This window comes from Olea europaea, chromosome 12 (assembly GCF_002742605.1).
Source record: "Olea europaea var. sylvestris chromosome 12, O_europaea_v1, whole genome shotgun sequence".
In the NCBI taxonomy this organism is placed as follows: Eukaryota; Viridiplantae; Streptophyta; class Magnoliopsida; order Lamiales; family Oleaceae; genus Olea; species Olea europaea.
The window spans coordinates 8665216-8689628 of record NC_036248.1 but is presented as its reverse complement, the minus strand read 5'-3'; the positions used below and the strand labels follow the sequence as shown (position 1 = coordinate 8689628).

Here is a 24413-nt window from a genome sequence, read left to right as displayed (position 1 = left end):
TGTAAACGATTGCCTACTGTTGCGGAATTACTGCGACAATCGACTACATACCGATGAATGCAAATGAAGAGGGTGGTTTTGTGATCTTCCCCAACCAAATCTCCTTATTCCTCAATGAGACCGTGATTTCTCTTCTTGATGGGGAGAAGGAAAAAAAGTGTATGATTTGGTATATTGGGGACCATAACCAAAATAACCTTTATATACTACTTAATTAAGGTTCCCATTATCTCTTAATTAGAGTAATATTAGCTGGTATCTACTCACTTAGTCCATATTAATTTGAGTAGTCTATGGGCATACAAAAAATAGACCACTTGATTTTTGCCCATTATATTAAATAGCTAATATAATTGTATTAATATGTTGCCAATATTAATTTAGGAAAATCGTGTTTTTCTAACAGAATATTCACATACAGCCAAGCTCCAAAATTATTGGATGGAAGAAAAATCAAAATTGTTTTAAACTGAAATAAATAATTATAGATAGACCTGAGTGCGATTATCACTGCTGGCAAGGGCGGCAGCCATTTTCGGAGCAACCTTTCGACTTCGAGTAGACATGCGACGGATTGAAGTGGACATTTCTTCCTCCATTACTACAATATTCAAACAAAATAGATCTTTTTCTGCAAGAGGATTATGAAAGTGTTATTTATCAAAAATATAAATAAATACGAAACTCTTATTCCAGAATTCTTCGACTGTAATTATCATCTATTTTTTTCCTAGATAATGTAAAATTAGCAAAACGAATAATAATAATCTCATCCCAATTTGCCACTAAAAATTTATTCAAGATTTTATACAAAAGGCACATCGAAAGAGTAATATTGTAATTGTAATGAAAAAAACGACAAGTAAAATTAGGGTTGGGCAAATCTCCCGAACCAAACCGATCGAACCGGAACTCGAACCGAACCGAATTTGACGGTTCTTGTCAAATTAAATACCCGAACGGGTATCTGAATTGAGAACCGACGGGTACGATTCGGTTTTCGGTTTTTAACAAGAATCGAAGAACCGAATAAAAATCGAATCTTTCTATTTTTTTTTATATTGGATAAATCAAATTATTTTAATTTTAATTTTTTCTAAACAAATTAACAATTAAAATTTTCTAAATTCAAATTTCTGGCCCAATAAATTATTTCATTTCTAATTTTTTTATTTTTGGCCCAATTACCCATTTTATTGTCTCATTTCTTATCCCAACAAAATCCAACCCACTAAATAACCCTAAACACCTGCAATGAAATGCATAACACTGTCTCGACTCTTGCAACCTCGCTGACATTCCAAAATCTATACAATCGTCGACCGAAACTGTGACCTCTGATCGAAGCTATGACCTCCGCCAACCGAAATTTTGACCATAGCGATTATTTGAACAAGGTAGTCTACTATTCTCTGATATTTCAAAACTATTGAATGTGTCATTAGTTGTATTTATATAATATTGTTATAAATGTCAAAAAATTTAATTATAGTACAGAACTAAATGGAACCGAACCGAACCAAACTGAACCAAACCCGAACGGTTCCATTTACTAAATACCCGAAAATTTTGGTTTGGTTCGATTTGGTTCTCTTTAGAACCGAACTGAACTGACCTGCGCCCACCCCTAAGTAAAATACTGCACCTGTAGAGAAATAGGCTCTCTTTCGCTGCTTGACTGCACGCTCTGAGGATTAATTTTCGATTCTGCAGGGAAAGAGAGGGTAAATTGAAGGGGAAATAATATTAGGGTAAGTACCTGAAAGGTCCCCAACCTTTTTTCTCTCTATCCCCATTCCCGACTATTTTTATTTGTGGCAACTGGTCGAATCGGGATCGATCTGATAAAAATAAATAAATAATTTTCAAATAATAAAAAAACTTAGATCATACTATTAAGCCCTTGTTTGGTATGAATTAAAAGTTGTTAAATTTTAAGTCCAAATCAACAATTAATTTTATTATGAATTCATGCAAATTTAGGTTGAACAATTATTCGCCTCATTTTGAAATAGTTTAAAGTAAGGTTTTTCGAAGGTTATTTTTTGAGTTCAAGTTTTGAGACTACAAATTTAATCTAAATTGTTCTCAAGTAAATGAGGGGATCTTTTCTTCCAATCCTTGCCTTGTAATTCTTTTTAAAGCTCTCTCGTCCTTTTCATAGTTGAACTTCAAACAAAAATGGAAGGACTAAAAGATTTCACATCGTACTCAACTATTACATAAGTACGTAGTTTTATTTTTCATTTTTGAAAATAACACAAATAGTTTTAACGACGGTAAGAACATCTTCAATAATCGTGTGAAATTTACTATCAATTGTTACATTCAAAAACATTTTTACATCCCCGTCTACATTACAGTGGACTATATCCTATAATTTTATTAGTAATAATATTTTTTTAAATAAATTTTTACATAAAAGTTATTTTTTGTTTTCAAAATGTAAAAAATTACTTATAACTAAAAATATCACTTCAAGTTATTTAAAAGTAAAACAAATTTATAATTGTAAAATCTACTTATAAGTAAAAAAAATATTAACTTAAATTTTTTAAGTATAAATATTTAGATATATATAGTTTTTAAAATTAAATATTAATAAAAATATTACACTATCTAGAATGCAAAAATTACTTATAAGTAAAAAAACACTTCAAGTTAATTAAAAGTAATAAAAAAAACTTATAATTGTAAAAGCTACTTGTAGGTAAAAAAAATATTAATCCCTCATTCTCTTATAATTGCAAAAGCTTCTTATAAGTAAAAAAATATTAACTTAAAATTTGTTGAGTATAAATATTTAAATGTATTTAGTTTTTTAAATTAAATAACAATAAAAAAATTATACTATCTAGAAAGTAAAAAGTTACTTGTAAGTAAAAAATCACTTCAAATTATTTAAATGTAATAAAAAAAATTTATAATTATAAAAGCTATTTATTGATAAAAAAATATTAATTTCAACATTTTAAAGTAAATATTTAGATATATTTAAAATTTAAAATTAAATATTAATAAAAAAAGTTACTATAATTAAAAAAAGAAAAAAGAAAAAAAGCATATGCATGAAGTAATTTTTCACTCCATTCACTCCTGCATGGAATGATTTTTCACTCCATGACTCTGTGCATGGAGTGGTTATCACTCTGCGCACAGAGTTAACTTTTTTTTTTTTTTTTTAATTATAGTAATTTTTTATTAATATTTAATTTAAAAAATCAAATATATCTAAATATTTATTTAAAAATGTTAAAGTTAATATTTTTTTATCTTTAACTAGCTTTTACAATTATAAGTTTTTGTTATTACTTTTAAATAACTTGAAGTGATCGTTTTTACCTATAAATATTTTTTTACATTCTAGATAGTGCAATCCTTTTATTAATATTTAATTTAAAAAACTAAATGCATCTAAATATTTATACTTAAAAAATTTGAAGCTAATATTTTTACTTATAAGTAACTTTTACAAGTATAAGTTTGTTTTACTTTTAAAAAACTTGAAGTGATTTTTTTAGTTATAAGTAACTTTTTACATTTTAGAAATTAAGAATGACTTTTATATAAAAAAAATATTATCACTAATAAAATGAACAGTAAACCTCACATTCTCTCTTTTAAGATATGGAGAGATTTTTTTAAAATTAAATATTTACTAATAAAAAATTACTATAAATAAATTTTTTTTTAAAAAAAATTATTACCATTCCTTGCACGGTGTTAATTAATTAAATAATATTTATATATCATTTATTTAATTTTTGTAACTTTCTTTAATTTTATTTGTTTAATTTGGTTTAATAAAATAATCTTTATACATTCCTTATGATAAAAAGGCATTCATTAAATTTGATTTAAATAATATTTATTTTTTCTTTAAATTGTTTTAATTTAATTTAAAAACTTTATAATAATTTTTTTCTATTTTTATCTACAGTTTTTTAAATGATGATGTGAATTTGTATGTTTGTTTTCTTATGTATATTTATACATGTGGTGCATGTGTGTATCTTTATTTCTCATTTCATTTTTCTATAGGTGTGAGGATTTGTATATTGTTTTGCATTATGGAGTAATAATACGAGAGTTTATACAACATCGAATTGTTGCAAGGTACGAATTCATGATAAAAATGATGAGAAATTCTTATTCATACCTTAATACCCTAATTTTACTGGAATGTTTTTATTGATAATGATGTCCGATTTAAATACTCACTACATGTTGAGAAGTTGAAAGCTCTTCTACAGGTAGAGCTTAAATATTTTGTTTGGTGCTTTTAAAATTTTGGAGCTAGAAGATGAGGCCAAAAACGTGTGACGGGTTGGTAAAGTTTCTTCGGAAAATCTTTGGCAGAGAGATAGATATAGACACAGACAACACAGGCAAAGAAAGAGATATAGATATCATTCCCCTTCTATTAGTGTAAAAATTGTGTCAAGTTGGAAATTGATTGGGACTAGGTTCTAAAGTTCATTTCTCATAGAATATTGTAGGGCGCATTGTTGGCCACAGCTTGAAAAGGCTGTCTCTTGGTAAATATTTCTCATACTAAAATCTTGTAGATGAAATTTGTATTGTAATGTGTTTCTCACAGATGCTATAGACTGTTTACTGGTAGAACAAGAACCTCATTTAGGTTGATGGCTGTGTTTTGCCAACCCGAAAGGTGCGTTTCCAAGAGATATTTTTCTTGATTGATGTATCTACAAATTAGTTCTATTGTAATCTGGTTTTCTTAAGATGGGTGAAAAGGCTTCAATTAATCTTTAATTATGACTGCAGTTGAAAGTTAGAAATCAAGATAATATATATGTTGAAATCAAAGATAGATGCAACTTATATTTCTGAATGAATGGAATTAGCTACTGTATGGATGCAATTTCTTTCCCGTGAGGTTTCTCAAACAAATTCGTTCTCGCAGTTCATGATTCATGGGTTTGTGTAATAATCTTCAATTTATTTCATTCAGTCTTCTTTTTCTTCTTAACATGTATTTTGTCTGAAGTGTTTAGCCAGAGAATTCCTTACGATAGGATTTCAAAAGATCAACTACTTTCCATTGAAGGGCGTCTACCGAAGCAATCTATAGTTTCTGTGACATTTTAAAACCCACCGAACAATCTCTATCTGATGCTGCTAGGCTTTCAGTGGGATTGTGTAAAATCTAAACAAAGAAGCGTATGAAAACTATTTCTCTGGTTTTTTGTTTCTAGGTCTAAATTTTTACATAATTGACTCTATCTATTTGCATTCATTTGTTAGGATTTTAGAGTTTATTATGTAGGCAGACTACATTTTATATTTTATTACTTTTTTCTTTTACATACATCCATGAGAAACCAGGGCATTCAACTAAAATTGCCTTCAAAATAATCCATCTCGTGCATTGCACGGGCAAGGACTAGTTCTAGTAAAAGAAGCACATATGGTGGACATGTAATTTTCTAATGAGATATTTTGGTCTTTCATCAATATATATGTCTCGAAGGAAAAAAAAAAAAAAAAAGGTAAAAAAGAACTAATAACAATCCAATAAAAAGGAAAAAAAATAAAGCTCTCTATACCCGATGCTAGACCTACTATATTCAGTCATTCCCTTTATTTCAACATCACTTTCGTGAACCAAGAGTCAATAGTTGGGAGACACTAGTAGGTGGTTGCTGAAATGGGAGAGTTTGGGTGGGGTGCCTGAGTGGAAATAACTAATGAATTATCTAATTGAGATTTTACGAGCTTATATACAAAAGCTTATACACGAATATTTTATTAACACACATATGTATTAGATTCTAACTTTTAAGCATTGCAAAAGTTAGATAATGGACATTATTGCACAAGCTAAAGTTTTACAAATTTGTGATTTGCTTCTCTGAGATGGATTTTGTAGATGGCTATCTTTACATACAATCAATCCGTTATGCGATTCCACAACTTGAAAAATGCAATCCTCTATGAGTGATTGAGCACGAAAGTTCCACATACCCCACAAAATCCAAAAACGAATCCAACTGCCATACTAAAGTAAAATCCATCATTGATTAGATTATCCTCCTCTTGGTTTTTCATCCAATCAACGTTATGATCGATCTTTGGAACACAAGCAATTTCATCTTCCGGACAAGCTTTTGTAAGTGGAAGGCCACAAAGTCCAAGGTTTCCCTCAAATGCCGAAGTATTGAAAGTTTGCAAATGAATGCTTTGCGGAATTTTGCCCGACAAGTTATTGTATGACAAATCTAACACTCCAAGTTGATCCAATTGAGAAACACCAGTAGGAATACCACCAGAGAAGTGGTTTCTTGAAAAAATCAAGAAAATCCAAAGACCTTAATTTTTCAATATTTGGAGGAAGGAATCCAGATAGGTTCTTTCTTGAAAGGTTCAATCCAACTAGCATTACAAGACTGGTAATTTCCGCAGGAACGTCACCTACTAAATTGTTGCTTGAAAGATCAATGAGTTTCACCAGATTAAGAGTATTTATGTACTCGGCATCCTTTCTTTCCATGTTACAAATGCACTCTGAAATCCTCCTTTGTGTTGAAGTAGAAATGCCATATCAAACTTAGAATCCACTTGAATCATAGCGGTGAGGTTGTTTAAGCATTTTGGTATACCACCAAAAATCTTGTTTAAAGAGAGGTCCAACACTTGTAAGTCTGCAAGACGCCACAAATTGGAAGGAATACTACCAAAGAACTCATTGGACTTGAGACTCAAAAAGACCAAATAAGTCCAAGTATCTCCCACCCATGTAGGTATATTACCAGTCAACTTATTTTGGGAAAGATCAATAAAAGTCAAGAAAGTACAATTCCTCAACGATGTTGGAATTTCTCCAATGAAACTGTTGTTTTGTAAGTGCAATGATGAGGTGACATTTAGTGAAGGGATCTTTCCAGAGAAATTATTATGCGCCAGATTAAGATAATCCAAATTTTGCAGGTTTCCAAAACAATCCGGAAGCTGTCCAGAGAGTAAGTTATTCGAGAGGTCAAGATATCCCCAATAACAACTAGTTTCATTGCATAAATTGGCAATTGACCCAGAAAATTCGTTACTTGATAAATCCACTACAGATCCGTTCGGAGGGAAAATTGGTAATGAACCATTAAAATGATTAAAGCTCAAATCTACAAAATAGAAAAGGGTGAACTTCGACAACAAATCAGGAAGGACACCATGAAAATTGTTATATGATACATTTAAATATGATAATTTTGGACTTGACTCCCAAAACCAATCAGGGAAGGTGTCTGAAATTTCAGCATTAGAGATATCAAGAGCCTTTAATCTCGTTTGTGTTCTAATCCATGTGGGGAAATGTGGACCCACATTGCAACCTGCTAAATTTACATATGTCAGTTGAACAGGAGGATTCCATCCTAAACTGATATTAAACGAGATACCTGGGTTGGAAGACAAGTGCAACGATTGTAATTGGGAAAGGTTAAAGAAATGGGATTCAGTGATTATGCCTTCAAAGTTGTTTAAACTAAGGTCCAAAGATTTGAGTTTAGAAAGGCTTCCTATGCATTGGGGAATGGTACCATTGAACATGTTATCAGAAAAATCTAAGCCTGTTAACGAGGAAGATAATGCAGGACAAGGCACTTCCCCTGTGAGTTGGTTACCATATAAATATAAAGAAGTTAATCTACTCATATTCCCCAAGGATATTGGAATCTCGCCTTGTAATTTGTTGAAAGCGAGGTTAAGGAAAGTAAGGCTACTGCTCAAGTTAAACACCAAAGGAAATATCCAAGAAGAAGAGAACTCATTTTCCAAGAGCCAAAAGTAAGAAAGAGAATTAGAAGCATTGAAAGGTCAGAGAGGAAGTACCATTGGTAGGTTACATGAATATAAGTATAAATCTTGAAGCTTAGTAAGCTGAGTTATCGTTTGTAACCAATTGGTTGCCATTGTGAGGTTAACATAGCTCATGGACAGGTCACTTAATGAATGAAGTCGAGAAAGCCAATCAAGATTTGTGCTAGTTAGTGAACCATCTTCAGATGAGCCAAGATAAAGAGAATTCAATTCAGAAAGGTTGCCAAGATTATGTGGAATTTCTCCACGAAAATTAGAATAAGAGAGATCAACATACTGTAATCTACCCAAGGAACCTATGAATTGTGGAATTCTACTATAATTGAAATCATTTTCACCAAGGTCTAGATATTTCAAATGTTGTATTCCAAGCAATGAGACGCTAATGTTACCTCTTAGCTGCATACTACGAAGATCCAACTCAACAATATGATTAGTTTGATAGTCACAACTGACACCACTCCATTTGCAACAATCCTTCTTATATTTTTCATTCCCCCAAGAAGAGAGAGCGATATATTCATCAATAAGCTCATCTTTGAACTTGAGAAGAGCTTCTTTCTCCTTTTCTATGCACCTGATGCCATCTTTCATTCCTGTAGAGCGTTCAAAAGTGGCTCTACAACTTAGTAGTAGTACAATGACTAACAGTTGGAGATGTTGAAAGAACTTTTGATCAACTATCATTTTGTGAACAATTGTAACTAATAATTTTCCGATATTCTCTTTTGTGATTTTTCACCATTTAAGCAGACTACTTATAGCATCATTTGTAAGAATGAATTTGTGTAGAAAGCTACTGAAAAGACTATTCATATCAGCAATAACTCATTAGAAAAATGTATTGACTTGTCAAATCAAAGTTCCAGCTATTAATAATCTTTGGATAAATAATGAATTCTTGATTAAACAAACAAAAAATGAAGACTTGACTTAAACCCCACCCTCTAGTGCCAATTGGTCGTTATTGTCATAAAAGATTCCCAAAAAATTCGTTGTGAATAATGAATATATGATTGTAATAATCAATACTAAATGAATAGAAAAATGTGTCTTTTTTTAATAACTTTTAATGTTATATGATGATAAGCTTAAGAATCCAATCACACGCTTATATTTGGGGGTAGAAAACATAGACAACGAGAAATTATTGTTGCATCCTTGTTAAATCAATGAATTCCGATCAATAGCAATGGCTAGAAAAGAAATGTTTGGACTTCTTGTCACAAAAAATAAATAAAAAATAAGTAACTTACACCTTATTGGTTTTTATATTTGGAAAAGATTCTTCACATAATTTGAAGTTGAATATCAAATGACGCACTTACAGAATAAATTATAGTTATTAGTCAGATAATTAGAAAAAATTCGTCACCCAAGAATTTCATTATGTTTTTGCTACAAATTAGTATCTAAATAACATTTGAAGTTGGGTAATAGACCAAAATTAAATAAAGAATTTTGTCCTTTTTCCTTAGTTTGTTTACCCATTTTGCCCAATTTCTGATTTTCACCCTCAATTTTGAGAAACATAACAAATCTATGATATACTTTTTTTTTTTTTTTAACATAATCAATTCTTAACCTTTTAACTATGTAACAAAACTCATCCTTCCCTCCGTTTCAAACATATAAATAACTATTTCAATAAACAAAAATAAAAGAAAGAAGTAAAAAATAAATAAATAAATAAAATTGCAAATGAAATTGCTTAGTTTCTCAAAAGTAAATCCTGCCTAAACATATATTAACATAAATTCCATCTTCTCCAACCAAACTCATCCACCCACAACATCGACACTCACCCATCCTAATCCATTCTCATCTCCTCTCAAACACCACCTTTATAAATGCAGTCACATCGACTACGACATCACCATCACCACTTAGAAAAGTTAATTACAGTAAATGACAGAAAAAAATGAATAAAAACTTAGCCACTTAGAGAGTAGAACCGCCACCATCCCCAAGCTGCGACATAAAAGGAACAATATCTTTTTAATAGCATCAAGAATGTTACCTTGTAATTTCACTAAGGCTACCGCTAAAGTTAGACTTGACTTACCCTCACCTCCCATGCCCAGTACAATAGATTTTTATTTCTAGAAAAGATTTACCAGTGGACCATGATGGCTTAGAAAAATTTTGTGGTCATATAAACGAAAATGGAGAACTTGACCCATCACCTCATTGGTTATTAGGTTTGGAAAAGATTATCCACATAATTCCGAAGTAAAGCACCAAATTACACGCTCAATTCTATATACCATACTTACCAGTTAAAAAACCCAAATCAAAGAGAATTTGGTTATGTCGTTTTGTCACGAATTAATGTCTCGTGTAATGTATTGATCGGAAAGAGTAATCAAAGGTCAAAAAGGTTCAATCAAATCAAATTAGTGGTCAAGGAATTAAATAAATAAATGAATAAAATTTGTCATATTATTGAAAAAATAGAACTTGAAATAGTATAAAATTATAGCACCGGATGAAGTGACTAATTCCTTGGGTTTTATACTGGCGTTTTAGTTTCCCGATTTTGCCATATAACAAGATCGGTTTAGCTGTTGAAATGAGTCCCGATAAGCAAGCAAAAGTAAGGGGGCTTGTTGAAATGAATTAAGTGCAAAAAATTAAAATAAAGCAAAGATACATAAATGAATTAAAACTAATTTGTTTAGTACGTTGCATCAAGAACAATATGGCACCATTCACAATCTATTTGGTTTTTATCTCTATAGTTTGAATTATGAAAGAAATCCAACATATTTCTTCAGTATGACTACTCTGAAAGATTTCTTCTTCTTCTTCTTCTTCTTCTTCTTTTTTTATATAAGAAGCAAAATAGACTTGACTTAGAACATTTCCAAAAGACTTTATAAATACAAAACGTTCTTTATTCTAAAGGGCTAATGCCTAAAATATGCTCAAAGAGGTTGTCTATTTTAACTTTTTAAACTATTCACAAAGTTTAATTATTTAAATTTTAAATTATTCAAACCACATTTAAATTAATTAGTCATTGACATATAAAAAAATATTTAAATAAAATTTGAGGAAAATCAATAAATGTTTCTTGAGAAAAACAAAATGAAGAGCCAAAAAAAGAATATTGTTGGAATGCATAAAAATTTTCACTCTCCAAATTTAAATATGCTCAAAGAGACTATCTAAATTTATTGATTTCTTCTCATATTTTATTTAACAAAAATTTTTATATGTCAATGGTTAATCAATTTAAACGCACTTTGAATATTTTAAAAAAATAAAGTATTGAAATTCACTACTTGTGAAATGTAATCATTGTACATTAAGAATAGAAAGAGTTTTACTCTTCAAATTCAAAAAGCCAAACATACTCTCTATTTTAAAAGGTTAAAATAAAGATCTATTGAAACTTATTTTTAAGCATTAAATTTTTATAAATAAAAAAATCTCTTGGAGATGCTCTTAAACCCCATCCTCTGGTGTTGATTGGTCTTTATTTCTAGATAAGATTCTCCAAAAATTTATATAGGTATCATTTGGTTTAACTACATTTTGTGGAATTCACAAATGTTATCAATTTTTTAATCCCACATTTTATTAACTTTTATCAAATTCTATTAAAAATCTGATTTATAACAAAACCAAACAGGCTGTACTTTCAAGTGAAATTATTAGTAAATACTTAAAAGGAATTGTAATGGATTTTACAAACTGTATGGTTAATAAATATGTAGCAATTGTAGTTATATGGTTGAAATTAATTTTTAACTTCAATTGAATAGAAAAAAAATAACTTATAATTTTATACAAACGTAGGATTAGGAGTCCAATTACACACTTACTTGTTTGATAAAAAAAACATAGACAATGACATAACTTATGGTGAAGTTCCATGTCACCTAGTGAACTTTGTTTTATTGCAAAGTGATCACTAAAATTTGACTTTTGTTCTTCAATTAAATTTATTTACATTTTATAAAGGAATGAGTGGCATGAAAGACCTCCACCTTGGTGCCATGTCAGATTTCCGTTCATCATTTGCACTTTCCGTTTGAAAATCATATTAAAAAAAAAAAATTATTGCATATGAATAAGAGACTTATAGTCTAATAGGAAATAGGACAAAAAGTATACTTATTAATAGAAAATACAATTTAGTGGCTAACATAAAATTTCACTTTAGTTGAGTGGCTAATAGTTTTTATTAACTCTAATTATGGAAGAGATGATACATGTATGACACTTCAATTTCATAAAATTTTTGATCAAGTGGTCCAATATGGTATTATTCATTATAATTTAGACAAATTTTCTTTAATAATTTCTCATAGAAATGACTGCAAACAAATGAGAAAAAAATGGTCATGACTTTGTCATGCTTTTTAAATCATTGAGTTCCTATCAATACCGTAGGCTAGGAAAAATGGTTGACTTCTTGTATAAAGGACAAAAGGAAGGCTTGACTTCGTACCACCCAATTGGTAAAAGAATTTCCCAAAAATTTATATACTTAGGAACCCAATTATACACTGACATTTTGGGTAAAAAACAACAAAAATAGTCACTCAAGTTACGATGAAGTTTAATTTTAGCTATTGAACTTTATTTTATTTCAATGATCGTTAAAATTTGCTTTTATTTTTGTCCTGTTTAAATTTAGTTACATTTTCTAGAGGAATGTGTGACATGGAAGACATGCATATTGGCGTCATGTCATATTTTCAATGGCCACATCACACTCATCATTTTAAAAACCCAACTGAATTTGGACAAATGACTAAACAAAAACAAAAAGTAAACTTTAATGAGTAAACTAAAACAAAATGTAGTTCAATGTTCAACATGAAACTTTCTCATATGGTATGATATGGATCAATCAAAGATTACGAGCTCAAGTTTTGTCAATACCCATTTAATAAAATTGTGCATGTATTGAGTTTTGTTGGGAAAACTTGATCATGCCCACAAGTAAGGGGGGGAACGTTGAAGATATAATTTAAATGATTTGTATTTTGCCCCCTTTAACAATTTCGTCTTTTAGATCAAGTGGTTTGATAGTCAAGTTATTTGAATATTTAGGAGATTAGTATTCATTGTGACTTCAGAGCACAAAAATCTCCAAAAATCTCCTGTAATTTGGATAGTTTTTCCCTAATAAACTGCTCAAAGAAATGAACATCGAACATATGAGGAAAATATGCCGTACTTGTTATATCAATGAATTCCTATATGAGTTCCAATATGTACCGATGGCTTGGAAAGAGTTTGGACATTTAATAACAAAAACAAAAATAAAATTCAAAAATTCAAAAATTCAAAAAATGAAGACTTGATTTCATCACCTTATTGATTTTTAGTTTTTATTCGTTGAAAAGATTTCAAATAAATTTGCTGTTCAGTTCTAGATTATAAGTTTACATGTTTTGTCGTGCGAATCAAAGTTATTGATTGTGAATTTCGTTATGAACTTTGGCACAAATTCTTGTCCTAAGTAATATCAAGCCCTTCTTTGAGCCTCATAAAATTCATTTTCAACCACACAATTTCTCAATAAAATAAATTTATCAGTAAATTCAAAACTCTCTGAAAAATGACCATTATAAAATTTATTTTTTTCAAAAATGGGGCTTAAACAACCTCTAAATAAGTCCGAGAATTGATGCAAAAAGAGTAAAGAGACAAGGCTTAAGAGGTAGAATCAGAATTTAAGCCGTGGTAAAAATAAAAAATAAAAATAAAATAAAATAAAATAAAAAAAACTCGAAAACGGGTAAAATTGAAAAATAGGCGATTCAACCGACTCCTTTGTTATTGGTTTTTTGGATTTTCACAAGGTAATTGAGACCAATCCTATCCAAATTCTCAGTTTACTAGTTGGACCAATCGGTTCGATCTGATTCATATAACGGTAATCTTACGTGATAACCATAAATATGATAGTTACTATTTTGATAATTCAAATCAAATTCATCACTCTAGAATTTGATTATGAAGTTTTCCCACAAATTAGTATCTAAATAATGTTTGATGAACCAACCTGGGTATTAATTCAAAAATTAAATAAAGAAATAAAGATTATATTCTTTTTATAAAATAAAATTGAAAACTAGTAAAATCAGAAACCGGGCGAAACCGTCAATTTCTTAGATGGAATAATTATCAAATCAATAAGTTCCCATCATTAAATAATGCCGTGGAGTAAGGTATTGACTTCTTGGATAAAAAATAAATGGGAAGACTTGACTTAAACCCCACCCCTTCAATTGATGTTTATTTTCGAGGACAGATTCTCCAAAAAATTATGTACATTGAATACAATTATTAGTAAATTTTTAGGAGGAATAATGTTGGATGTCATGAAATTATATTCATCATGACTTCTGAGACATGGATATGTTCAAATTTTTATTGCAGTTCTTTAGTTTGAAAAAAATTCTTTTCTTGTAATATAATATAGACAGTTTTTCCTTAATAATTGTTCTGAATAGTGAGCTATGAGAAAATAAATATGCCATACTTGTTAAATATATGAGTTCTATTAATGACTTGGAAAAGGGTTTAGACTTTTTTGTAACAAAAACAAAAAAATCAAGACTTGACTACACCATCTTATTGATTTCTAGTTTTTATTCATGGGATAGATTCTCACTTAAATTTGCACAGTTGACTTCCAAATTATAAGTTTACACAATAATTTTATATAACATATTACTAGTTATGTCATATGAATCAAAATCATTGAACGATAAGTTCGTTATAAAGTTTTGGCACGAATTAGTGTCTTAAGTTATGTTCAATAAGCACTAGCATTATGTGAAAAAAGTAAAGAAAACATACTCAAAAGATTGAATCAGCATAAAAGTTGTGGTCAAAAAAATTAAATAAACAAATAAGTGATTTTATATTTTTTAACGAAATAGAACTTGAATAACTGATAAAATTAAAAATAGATGATAAGGCCGATTCCTTGATTATTTTATCGATTTTTAAAATTTTCAATTTTCGCAAAATGTTACTAAGACCAGTTTCTTTTCAACTCTCGTTTTACAGATTGAACCAATCTATTTGATCCAATTTTTATAACATATGTCTTAATTGAGTAACTATAATGAATGAATTTATCATTCACTATTAATGAAAATTGACATGATTTCTATTATCTTAATTACAGAAGAACTTTCGACAATGCTACATACTATTATATATCTTCAATTTTGCTTGGTGGAACCAATTGTTTCGATCCAATTCTTATAACCTTATAACAGTGGCCTTAACTGAAACAACACTAGAAAGATTATCCATTCATAATGTATGGAAATTGGAAAGGTTTCTTTTGTAAATATTTATGGAGATAAAGGTCTTTAACAATGTTCCTCTAGCTAGCTTTAAATTTGAAAGAGTTCTATATAAATATTTGCAATTTTGTGTAAATTTTTGGACAAGATTGGGTGCTTACATATAGCTTCTTGAACTTCACTTCACATGTTTTCTCTACTGACGTCTCTCCAAATATTCACTTTTTCCTTTATCATTATTGGGCATTACAAATCACATGAAGAGTTTGCAACAAAGAAAAGTTTAGACTTCAATTTTAACACAAAACTTAAATGATCAGTTTTTAATTTTCCAATGCAGAGATCTGATTCTTAAAAGCATCACAGATTGAAAAATGGAGGAAGAAGACAAGAGAGTAGTGAGAGAGGTTATGAATACTTGTTTCTATTCTATTTTGAGGATAAAAGCTGGCAAATATAGGTTCACAATTTCAAACAGGTAACGCCTAGTTAATTAATGAAGAAAAGAAATTTCGATGCAAGTGTGTACACAAGAGTGTATTTTTTCAATTTTAAGAATATTAGCCCATCCATCCAATAATATTACTCACCTTGAGGGCGCTCTGTAACTTCACTACTGAAGTGGCATCGCCCTTGGCCATTGCTTCATCGAAGTTGAGTTATAATACGAAAGATGAGTAATTCTGCTCAAAATTAGGTAGCCCACAGTTACTTTTACATTTGAAGACGTGAACATTTCCAACGTTAATTTCGGGCTATGTTTTACCTTTTCCTATCAAAAACCTCACTAAAATCTCCGTACAAGCCATAAGCAATCACATTCTTCACAGGCTGGCAGCCATTCGTGGCCCTTGCCAGCCCCAAGAGCAATTTTCGCCCATGAAAACTAATTAGCCAAATTACAAGGCAATAAATATATATAAGCTTGAAGTATTCTTATTCTCAATTGAATTCAGAAACAATGTTAATTAAGTGAAAATCCTCACTAAACAAAATTTGTGTTGTATACTAAGAACTTTTATGCAAGAAGAGAAATAAGACAAAGTTCGGGGAATGCCTCAAATGATTATGAGATGCTGATGAAAGGATAAAAACTTAGAGATGTTTACAGAAAAGTGAAGAGGGGGGAATCCTCTGACAAGGAATCAAAGATAATAATAGTTTTGCTCTAATTTTTTGAGATGCTCTAGAAAAGGTTGATGTCATGAGATTGATAAATATCCTAATGTCTGAATTCAGGCATGGATTCCCAGCTGGGCATCGTGCATGAAAATTATGGAGACCTAGTAAGAATCTCAGTGGCTTTAGATTTTTTAACTTTTAATCCAAAAAAAGTGAAACAGGTCCTTTTGCTTTTCTTTTGGAAATAAAGAACAATTAAGAATTGGTATCCATTTTTTATAGTGGGTTGCCAAAGGGTTATCGTATGTTGTCACATCATGGAAGTGCTTGTCAAATTATGCCAGCAGCTTCAGCTTATTTAGCTTTTTAGTTGACACCAAAAATTTGAGCCCTCTTGAGTATCCTAAAATTGTGGAAGCTTCTTATCCTGAAAGCTACTGTAGACCTCTTTATCACTCTTGTGATTCCTTACTAGCATCCCTTCTATAAATTTTGACTTCAACCCGTGCAGATCAAAAATTTAGAGTTAGTAGGTTGTGTAACCGGTGAAAGAAAAAAAACCATTTATAATGAAGGATACAATTTGAGCAACACAAGTGGTGACAACTGCAAGAAGAGAAAGAGCAGAACCTAGAATGTTGAGCTGTAGATCAGTAACAGTTGCAATTCAAACACCTAGAAGCAGGACCATCAGAGAAAGCTTAATGCTTTGACTACAAAATAAATGCAATATGGTAAAATAAAGATATGGAAATTATTAGGTAACAATCCACAATGGGGAAGATGAAAGAAAATGTTAATTGTAAAAAAGTAAGACCTACTCTAATCTAAAGGAATTTAGTGAGAAATTGCATATCTTCAATTAAGAGTTGCAAGTAAGAAAAATACATGAATGTCCAGTTCAGTCATGTACTTTTTTCATAAGTCTAAGCGCCTCACATTATGTTCTGCTAAAGTCATTATTTATTCATCGAAAAGTCCAGTGATCATCCTTTGTCAGCAAACTACTAGTTCATTTAGGGGATGGTTGCTGTCATACTTCTTTCAAGGACTATGTAGATCAAATAGACAATGGACTTGGAAATGAAGATCCATTTGATGAAGCTTCCTAAAAATTCTAATGAGTGGTGGAGAAAAGGTTCCAAACTACACATATAAAATCTAACAAGTGGGCGGAGAAAAACTTCCATAGTATATGTCATAATAATGATCAAGAAGCTAGCATAAACTACACAAGTGATACAATATCTAGAAAGCAGATAGTCACAGATACCAACTGTTGTGCCCAGAAAGGGATCAAATGTGTGGTGACCCACTTGAACTTCTTGCTTAGGAAAAGATTTTACCATAGTATTGTACATGGGATGATTGCCAGCTTTGTCAGCAAGTAAAGTAAAACAATAAATCCTCAATTTGTAAACATCCGCGAGAAACAGTTCAATGTTGAACATTGTAAGTAGATAGGAAAGAGATGCCTGATAGAAACCAACAGAATTGAATCCCAAGCTGAGGTTCAATAATCCAATTGAAATCCCATTCAGATTACCAAATTCAATTACAATTTGTGATTCTATTGGTTTGTGCTCGAAGAATTTCAACCGTAATGCCACATGAAGAGAACAGAAAGTCACCGATATATGCCAGCTGGTCAAAGTTGTAGCTGTAAAATAAAAATACTTGCACAAAAATCATCATCTTCTTAATCTTTTTCATTTTTTTAATAACATTTCACTATTTCCCAAAAGAAAACTTCAACAAAACAAGTCAACGTCACAATTATGGACTTTTTCCTTTCTAAATCTAATTACAGCATCAAATTATGAGGTTAAGAAAATATATAAACTTCTCGATCGGGAATTAGAAACTGGACTTCTTCCTTTCTATATCTAATTACATCAAATTATGATGTTAAGAGAAAATTATAAACTGCTCTATTGTAAATTAAAAGCTGGAACAAACGAAAAAAATATTACAAACGAAAAAATATTCTTACTATTTACAGCATGTTTGGCATGCTTAACCAGGCATGCTCAGTTGAACGAATACTTTTAGTAACAAAAGCATTCAGCTAGGACTTATGCAGCTGCCTCACTTCGAGTTCAATAACAATACAATTCAAAATTTGACAAGAACCTCCTCTTCTAAAATAACAGCATGATTACAGGTCCTCAACTGGATTAAATTATACCTGTTGGGCAGTGATGCCATAATTAGTTGGTGGTCCTACCCACTTTGGGCTATGATGATAAATGGTTGGAAATTCAGATACTACAGGACCTTGTCCAATAATGCATTGGGTTGGACTCCTTATAACCCAGCCCAAAACTCTGGTAATACATGTGTGTCGCTCTGGTCCATTAGATTTCCTAACCCTATGATCTATGGTGATGACCTTGTCTATATATATATATTCTTGGTCTGAGACTTTTGCCCTAGTTTTCTCTTATTCTCTCGCCTCTTTGTGTGCTTCTTGGAGAAGCTTCTGGGTCTCTCTCCTTTCGAGATACTGTGTGTCTCCCCTTTCATCTTCTTCATGAAAAACATTCTTTGGCCACTGAACTTCTAGTTTACTGGCAGATTAGTGAGTGAGGAATCTTGGTGATCTTTCGTTTTCGAACTGAAAAGGGTTTTTTAGTCGGGTTGGGAGTTTTTGGAACTGTTGAAGTAACTGTCTCTGGTTTCCTTAGTTTAGGGCCTATTTTTGTGAGATTCAACCTTTGTACAAATGGTTGCAAGGAGTAATCTGAGCCCAATCGATGAGAACTTAATGCGCTTGCGTGAAATCTTAGTTCTGTGATTTTTGAGCTGAACTTGGGTCATTATTGTAACAGCGGTATCAGAGCTTAAGAGGCTGGTCAGGTTCCCATCTCCATTTTCTGGTCGTAGAAAATTAATTTTTACGGCCAGATCTTGAGAGATCCAACAATTTGTTAAAACCCTAAATTTGATTGTCTACGGGGTTTTTTATTTCGTTTATGATTTTATTTTAGTTTCTTGATAACTAACATATGTTGTTGGTGTTACTGTAGAGATAAACTAGTTTTTCTCAAACCTTTCTTGATGAACTAGTTTTGAGAATTTGGGTCAACTTGTGATTTTGCGATCTGCCGGTCTATTTCTTTAACCCTCTTGTAGTATATGTTATATTAGTTATGTGTTCTTGAATTTTGGTGAATCTGGTATTTATGTTTCCCATTTTTTGAGTATACTGCATGCTATTGAGCTTGGTGATTAATTTATGATTCGTGTATTCTATCCATTGATTAATCTTTGTGATTAGTTTTTGATTCCTGTTGTCTACCTATTGTAAAGTCTTGGTGACTGTCTAATGAATCTGTCATTAATACCGTACACTTTGCACTGCACTATTGTGGACTTGGGTTGAGCCTTGACCTGAGGTCTTTGAGCCTCACGAAATCCTGGTGAATCCAGGACACATCACTGCATTCTGAAGTGGTTTATTATTATTCTCTGATTGGTTACTATTTTTTGTTACTATTCACTGTGTTGTATTCTTGATAGATTTCATATAGTGTGTGATATTTTGAGTTGTCATATATTCAGTGAACTATCTTCTTGGAGCTTCTGGTTGAACTTTAACCTTCAAAGATTTTCTTGTTTTGATTAAAAACTTCAAAATGACAATGGCAACATTTGAACTTGGAGTTTTTAATGAAAAAGGGGATTTCCCCATTTGGCAGCAAAAAATTAGGAGGGTTCTTGTTCAACAGAAAGTATCTAAAACTATAACTGGTGAATATCCTGCTACTATGACTGATGAACAAAAAATTGAATCTGATGAACTTGCCTATACTTCCATTATTCTTTACTTGTCCAATCCAGTATTAAGAAAGCAGAGAGTCTTTAACACCTGAGATAGTGATTAATGCCTTAAAAAGTAAAGATTTGGAAGTTAAATCTGAGAGACATGGCAAGGACAGTGAGAACCTGTTTGTGAGAGGTAGATCACTGACCAGACAGAGTAATATTCAAGGTAACCAAAATAATCAGTGGAATAATACCTCTAAGAAGAATTGGAAGGGCAGACAAAGATCAAAATCTAGAAATGGAGCTAGAAAGTGTTATGGTTGTGATAAAACAGGTCATTACATTAAAGACTATTTTAAAAGGAAAAATGAACAAAGAGAGGTTAAAATTGATAAAGGGTACATAGTTGAGCCTTTGGATAAGAATACTGTCAATGTCTATGTTGTGACTGAGTCTACATCTGATTTGGATTCTGCAAATTATGCAGATAATTTAAGTCAAGATGTTGAATGGATCTTATATTCAGGTTGTACCTTTCATATGACCTCTAGAAAGCATTGGTTGCTTGATTTCAAGGACTTAGATGGATGTGAGGTGGTTATGGGTAACAATGCAGCCTATAAAGTGTTGGGGATAGGTAGAGTGACTTTAAAATTTGATAATGGGTACACATTTACTTTAGAAAGGGTGAGGTATGTACCAAATTTAAATTGAAATCTGATTTCAGTTGGAAACTTAGATAACATAGGTCTCCGAGGAAAATTTGGAGATGGTTTCTTGAAAATAGTTAAGGGTTCCTTAGTTATTTTCAAGGGTATTAAAAGAAACTGGATTTATGTCACTAAGGCAAATGTGTTGAGTCATACTGCTGAATCCTCTGTGGCTGAAAGTGATGCTACATTGAAATGGCATAATCGGTTAGCCCATATGAGTGAGAAATGTTTGCACATTTTAAGTAAAAAGGGAGCCTTTGGTAGTAATGTAATTTCTAGAATTCCCTTTTGTGAATATTGTTCCTTAGGCAAACATCATAGACTTCACTTTAGTACAGCTAAGCATAAGACCACATTTATCCTTGAGTATAAACATTCTGATTTGTGAGGTCCATCATCCACCACCTCTCAATGTTGAAATAGGTATTTTTTTTATCCTTAATTGATGATTTTTCACGAAAAGTATGAGTATTTCTTTTGAAACAACAATCAGACACTTTTGAAAAATTTAAAACTTGGGAAACTTTGATTGAAAATCAGATGGGTAAAAAGGTTAAAATTCTAAGAACAGACAATGGATTAGAATTTTGTAATGCGGATTTTGAAAAATTGTGTAAGGATGATGGCATTTTGAGACATAAAACAGTACCATATACTCCACAACAGAATGGTATAGCTGAGAGGATAAATAGGACAATCCTTGATAAGGTTAGGTGTATGATGTTCAGTTCAGGTATCCCTAAAGTGTTGTGGGGAGAGGCTGTTATGGCAGCAGTTTATGTCATAAATAAGACCCCAACTAGTGCATTAGATAATAGAACACCTGAGGAAGTGTGGATACGAAGGTTGGCTAACTATACACACTTAAAGCTCAGGAAGATGAAAATATTAGGCTGCAGGTGGAACTTGAACCTTCACCTGATCACGTTGTTGAAAATCAAGATGAAAATGAAATTGTGGAAGAATCAGGAGATGAAACTGTTCAAGTGCCTACTGGTGAATTAGTAAACCCCTTAAGTGATTACCAGTTAGCTAGAGATAGATTTAGAAGAGAAATAAAAGAGACTATTAGGATGCAAGACTATATGTCTCTTGCTATGTTGTCTTATCAGGAATTAACCTTTAAGGAGCCTAAAACCTATGAAGAGGTCATTAGTTGTCAGTTTTCTAAGGAATGAAAGCTTGTTATGGAGGAAGAAATGAGGTCTTTAGGGAAAAATAAGACTTGGAGCTTAGTGCCTAAACCTGAAAATAAATCTCTAGTTGACTGTAAGTGGGTTTATGCGGTAAAAGAAGGCATTCCCCCTAATCAACCCCTCATATTTAAGGCCAGATTAGTAGTTAAGGGGTTTACCCAAAAATTTGACATAGATTACAATGAAATTTTTTCTCCTGTTGTAAAATATACTACTATTAGAGTCTTGCTTGCATTAGTTGCACAATATGATTATGAATTAGGGCAAATGGATGTTAAAACTGTGTTCTTGCATGGTGACCTTGATGAAACCACATATATGAGACAGCCTCAAGGTTTTATTGATAACAAAATATCTGATCATCTATGCCTGTTAAAAAGATCACTTTATGGCCTAAAACAATCTCCTAGACAATGGTACAAATGTTTTGATAACTTTGTGTCTTCAGTTGGCTTTGTGAGAAGTTCTTGACCATTGTTTGTATTTTAAAAGGACTGACAGCAACTATGTGAGTGTTTATTTGCTTTTATATGTGGATGATATGTTACTAATTAGCCAGAAAATGAGTGATATAAATGAGATTAAAAGGGTGCTAAGTGCTGAATTTGAAATGAAGGATCCAGGGCATGCTAAAAGGATTTTAGGGACATATATAAAAAGGAATAGGTCACAACAAATATTAGTTTTGTCACAAACTGATTATATGAAAAATGTATTATCTAAGTTTGCTATGCATGATTCTAAATCTGTGACATTACTCCTTGTATGTCATTTTAAGTTGAGTAAAGATCAATACCCACATGATGAATCTGACATTAAATATATGGAAAAAGTGTCATAGTCAAATGCTGTTAGATTTGTAATGTACACCATGGTTTGCACACAACTCGATGTTGCACATTCTATAAATACCTTAAGTAGATTTATGTCCAACCCTGGTCCCAAACATTGGAATGCAATGAAATGGTTATTAAGGTACTTAAAAGGCTCAGCAGACTTAGGCTTATGTTTTAGACCTAATAAGGAGGGAGTTAGATTAAAAGGATATGTAGATTCTAATTACGCCGATGATACAGATAACAGGAAGTTGACAACAGCCTATATGTTTACTTTATGCAACACTTGTATTAGTTGAAAGTCTCAATTGCAATCAATTGTAGCCTTATCTACTACCGAGGCTGAATATGTTGCTACAACCGAGGCCATTAAAGAGGTCTTATGGCTGAAAGGTCTCCTAAATGAGGTAAATGAATTTGTTGATCCTGTTGTTCTATACTCGGATAGTCAAAGTGCTGTACATTTATGTAAAAATCCAGTTTTTCATGAATGAACTAAACACATAGATGTAAGATTTCATTTCATAAGAGATATTGTACAAAAAAAAATCTATTTTGCTTGAGAAAATCCCTACTCAGTTTAATCCCACTGATATGGGTACTAAAAATTTCCTCTAAATAAGTTTAAGTCATGTTTGCAATTTTTAAGAATTGATACTGGGTAAATTTTTGTGCTGATGCAGGTGTATTTTACTTGGTGTTGATGATCTTGGGGAAGTTATACCAATTGCTTGAGAAGTCTATTATTATAATTCCTTTTTTGTTTGTGTGCCTTTTGGTCATTGGCATCAATGGAGAGATTTGTTGGGCTGTGATGCCATAATTAGTTGGTGGTCCAGCCCACTTTGGGCTATGATGATAAATGGTTGGAAATTCAGATACTACAGGACCTTGACCAATAAAGCATTGAGTTGGACTCCTTGTAACCCGGCCCAAAACTCTGGTAATACATATGTGTCGCTTTGGTCCATTAGATTTCCTAACCCTATGATCTATGGTGATGATCTTGCCTATATATATTCTTGGTCTGAGACTTTTGTCCTAGTTTTCTCTTATTCTCTCGCCTCTTTGTGTGCTTCTTGGAGAAGCTTCTAGGTCTCTCTCCTTTCAAGTGACCGTGTGTCTCCCTTTTCATCTTCTACGTGAAAAATGTTCTTTAGCCACTAAACTTCTGGTTTTCTAGCAGATTAGTGACTGAGGAATCTTGGTAATCCTTCGGTTTCGAACTAGAAAGGGTTTTTCTGTCGGGTTGGGAGTTTTTGGAAGTGTTGAAGTGACTGTCTCTGTATTCCTTAGTTTAGGGCTGGTTTTTGTGAGATTCAACCTTTGTATAGACGGGTACAAGGAGTAATCTGAGCCCAATCGATGAGAACTTGAAGCTTTTGTGTGAAATCTTGGTTCTGCGATTTTTGAGTTGAACTTGGGTCATTATTGTAACACTACCAATTCCATCAATTCAGAAATAATTTGCACCAAGGAATATAAGTTATGTAATGACACATAAATTTTAAGCATTAAATGTATCTGACTGAGGCAATATACAGAGCAATTACAAGGACATTCAATTCATTATAGTACAAAAATACCATTTTTAAATCAACATTTCGTGCTTGTAGGTCTGAATTTCAATTTTCTACAAAATCAGAACCAGCTGTGAAT

The 24413-nt window shown here is 31.5% G+C and overlaps 1 protein-coding gene across 1 annotated transcript; it reads right to left on the bottom strand.

Moving 5' to 3' along the window:
- Positions 1-5955: 5955 nt before the first annotated feature.
- Positions 5956-8430, bottom strand: LOC111406539 (leucine-rich repeat receptor-like protein kinase PXL1). The gene is made up of 4 exons (XM_023035947.1): positions 7916-8430; positions 6520-7738; positions 6407-6435; positions 5956-6304 (listed from the first exon to the last, which is right to left on the bottom strand). Exons 1-4 carry the CDS (start codon positions 8428-8430, stop codon positions 5956-5958), a joined length of 2112 nt encoding a protein of 703 aa, XP_022891715.1.
- Positions 8431-24413: the final 15983 nt, after the last annotated feature.

Bases quoted from the DNA above. Each gene is read 5' to 3' on its own strand.
- LOC111406539 (XM_023035947.1), bottom strand. From the start codon at position 8,430: ATGAAAGATGGCATCAGGTGCATAGAAAAGGAGAAAGAAGCTCTTCTC. The intron at 7,739-7,915 runs GTTACAAACGAT...TAACTTGAGCAG, and splicing joins CTCACAATGGCAACCAATTG to TAGCCTTACTTTCCTTAACC. The intron at 6,436-6,519 runs GTAACATGGAAA...ACAATTTAGTAG, and splicing joins GAGGATTTCAGAGTGCATTT to GTGACGTTCCTGCGGAAATT.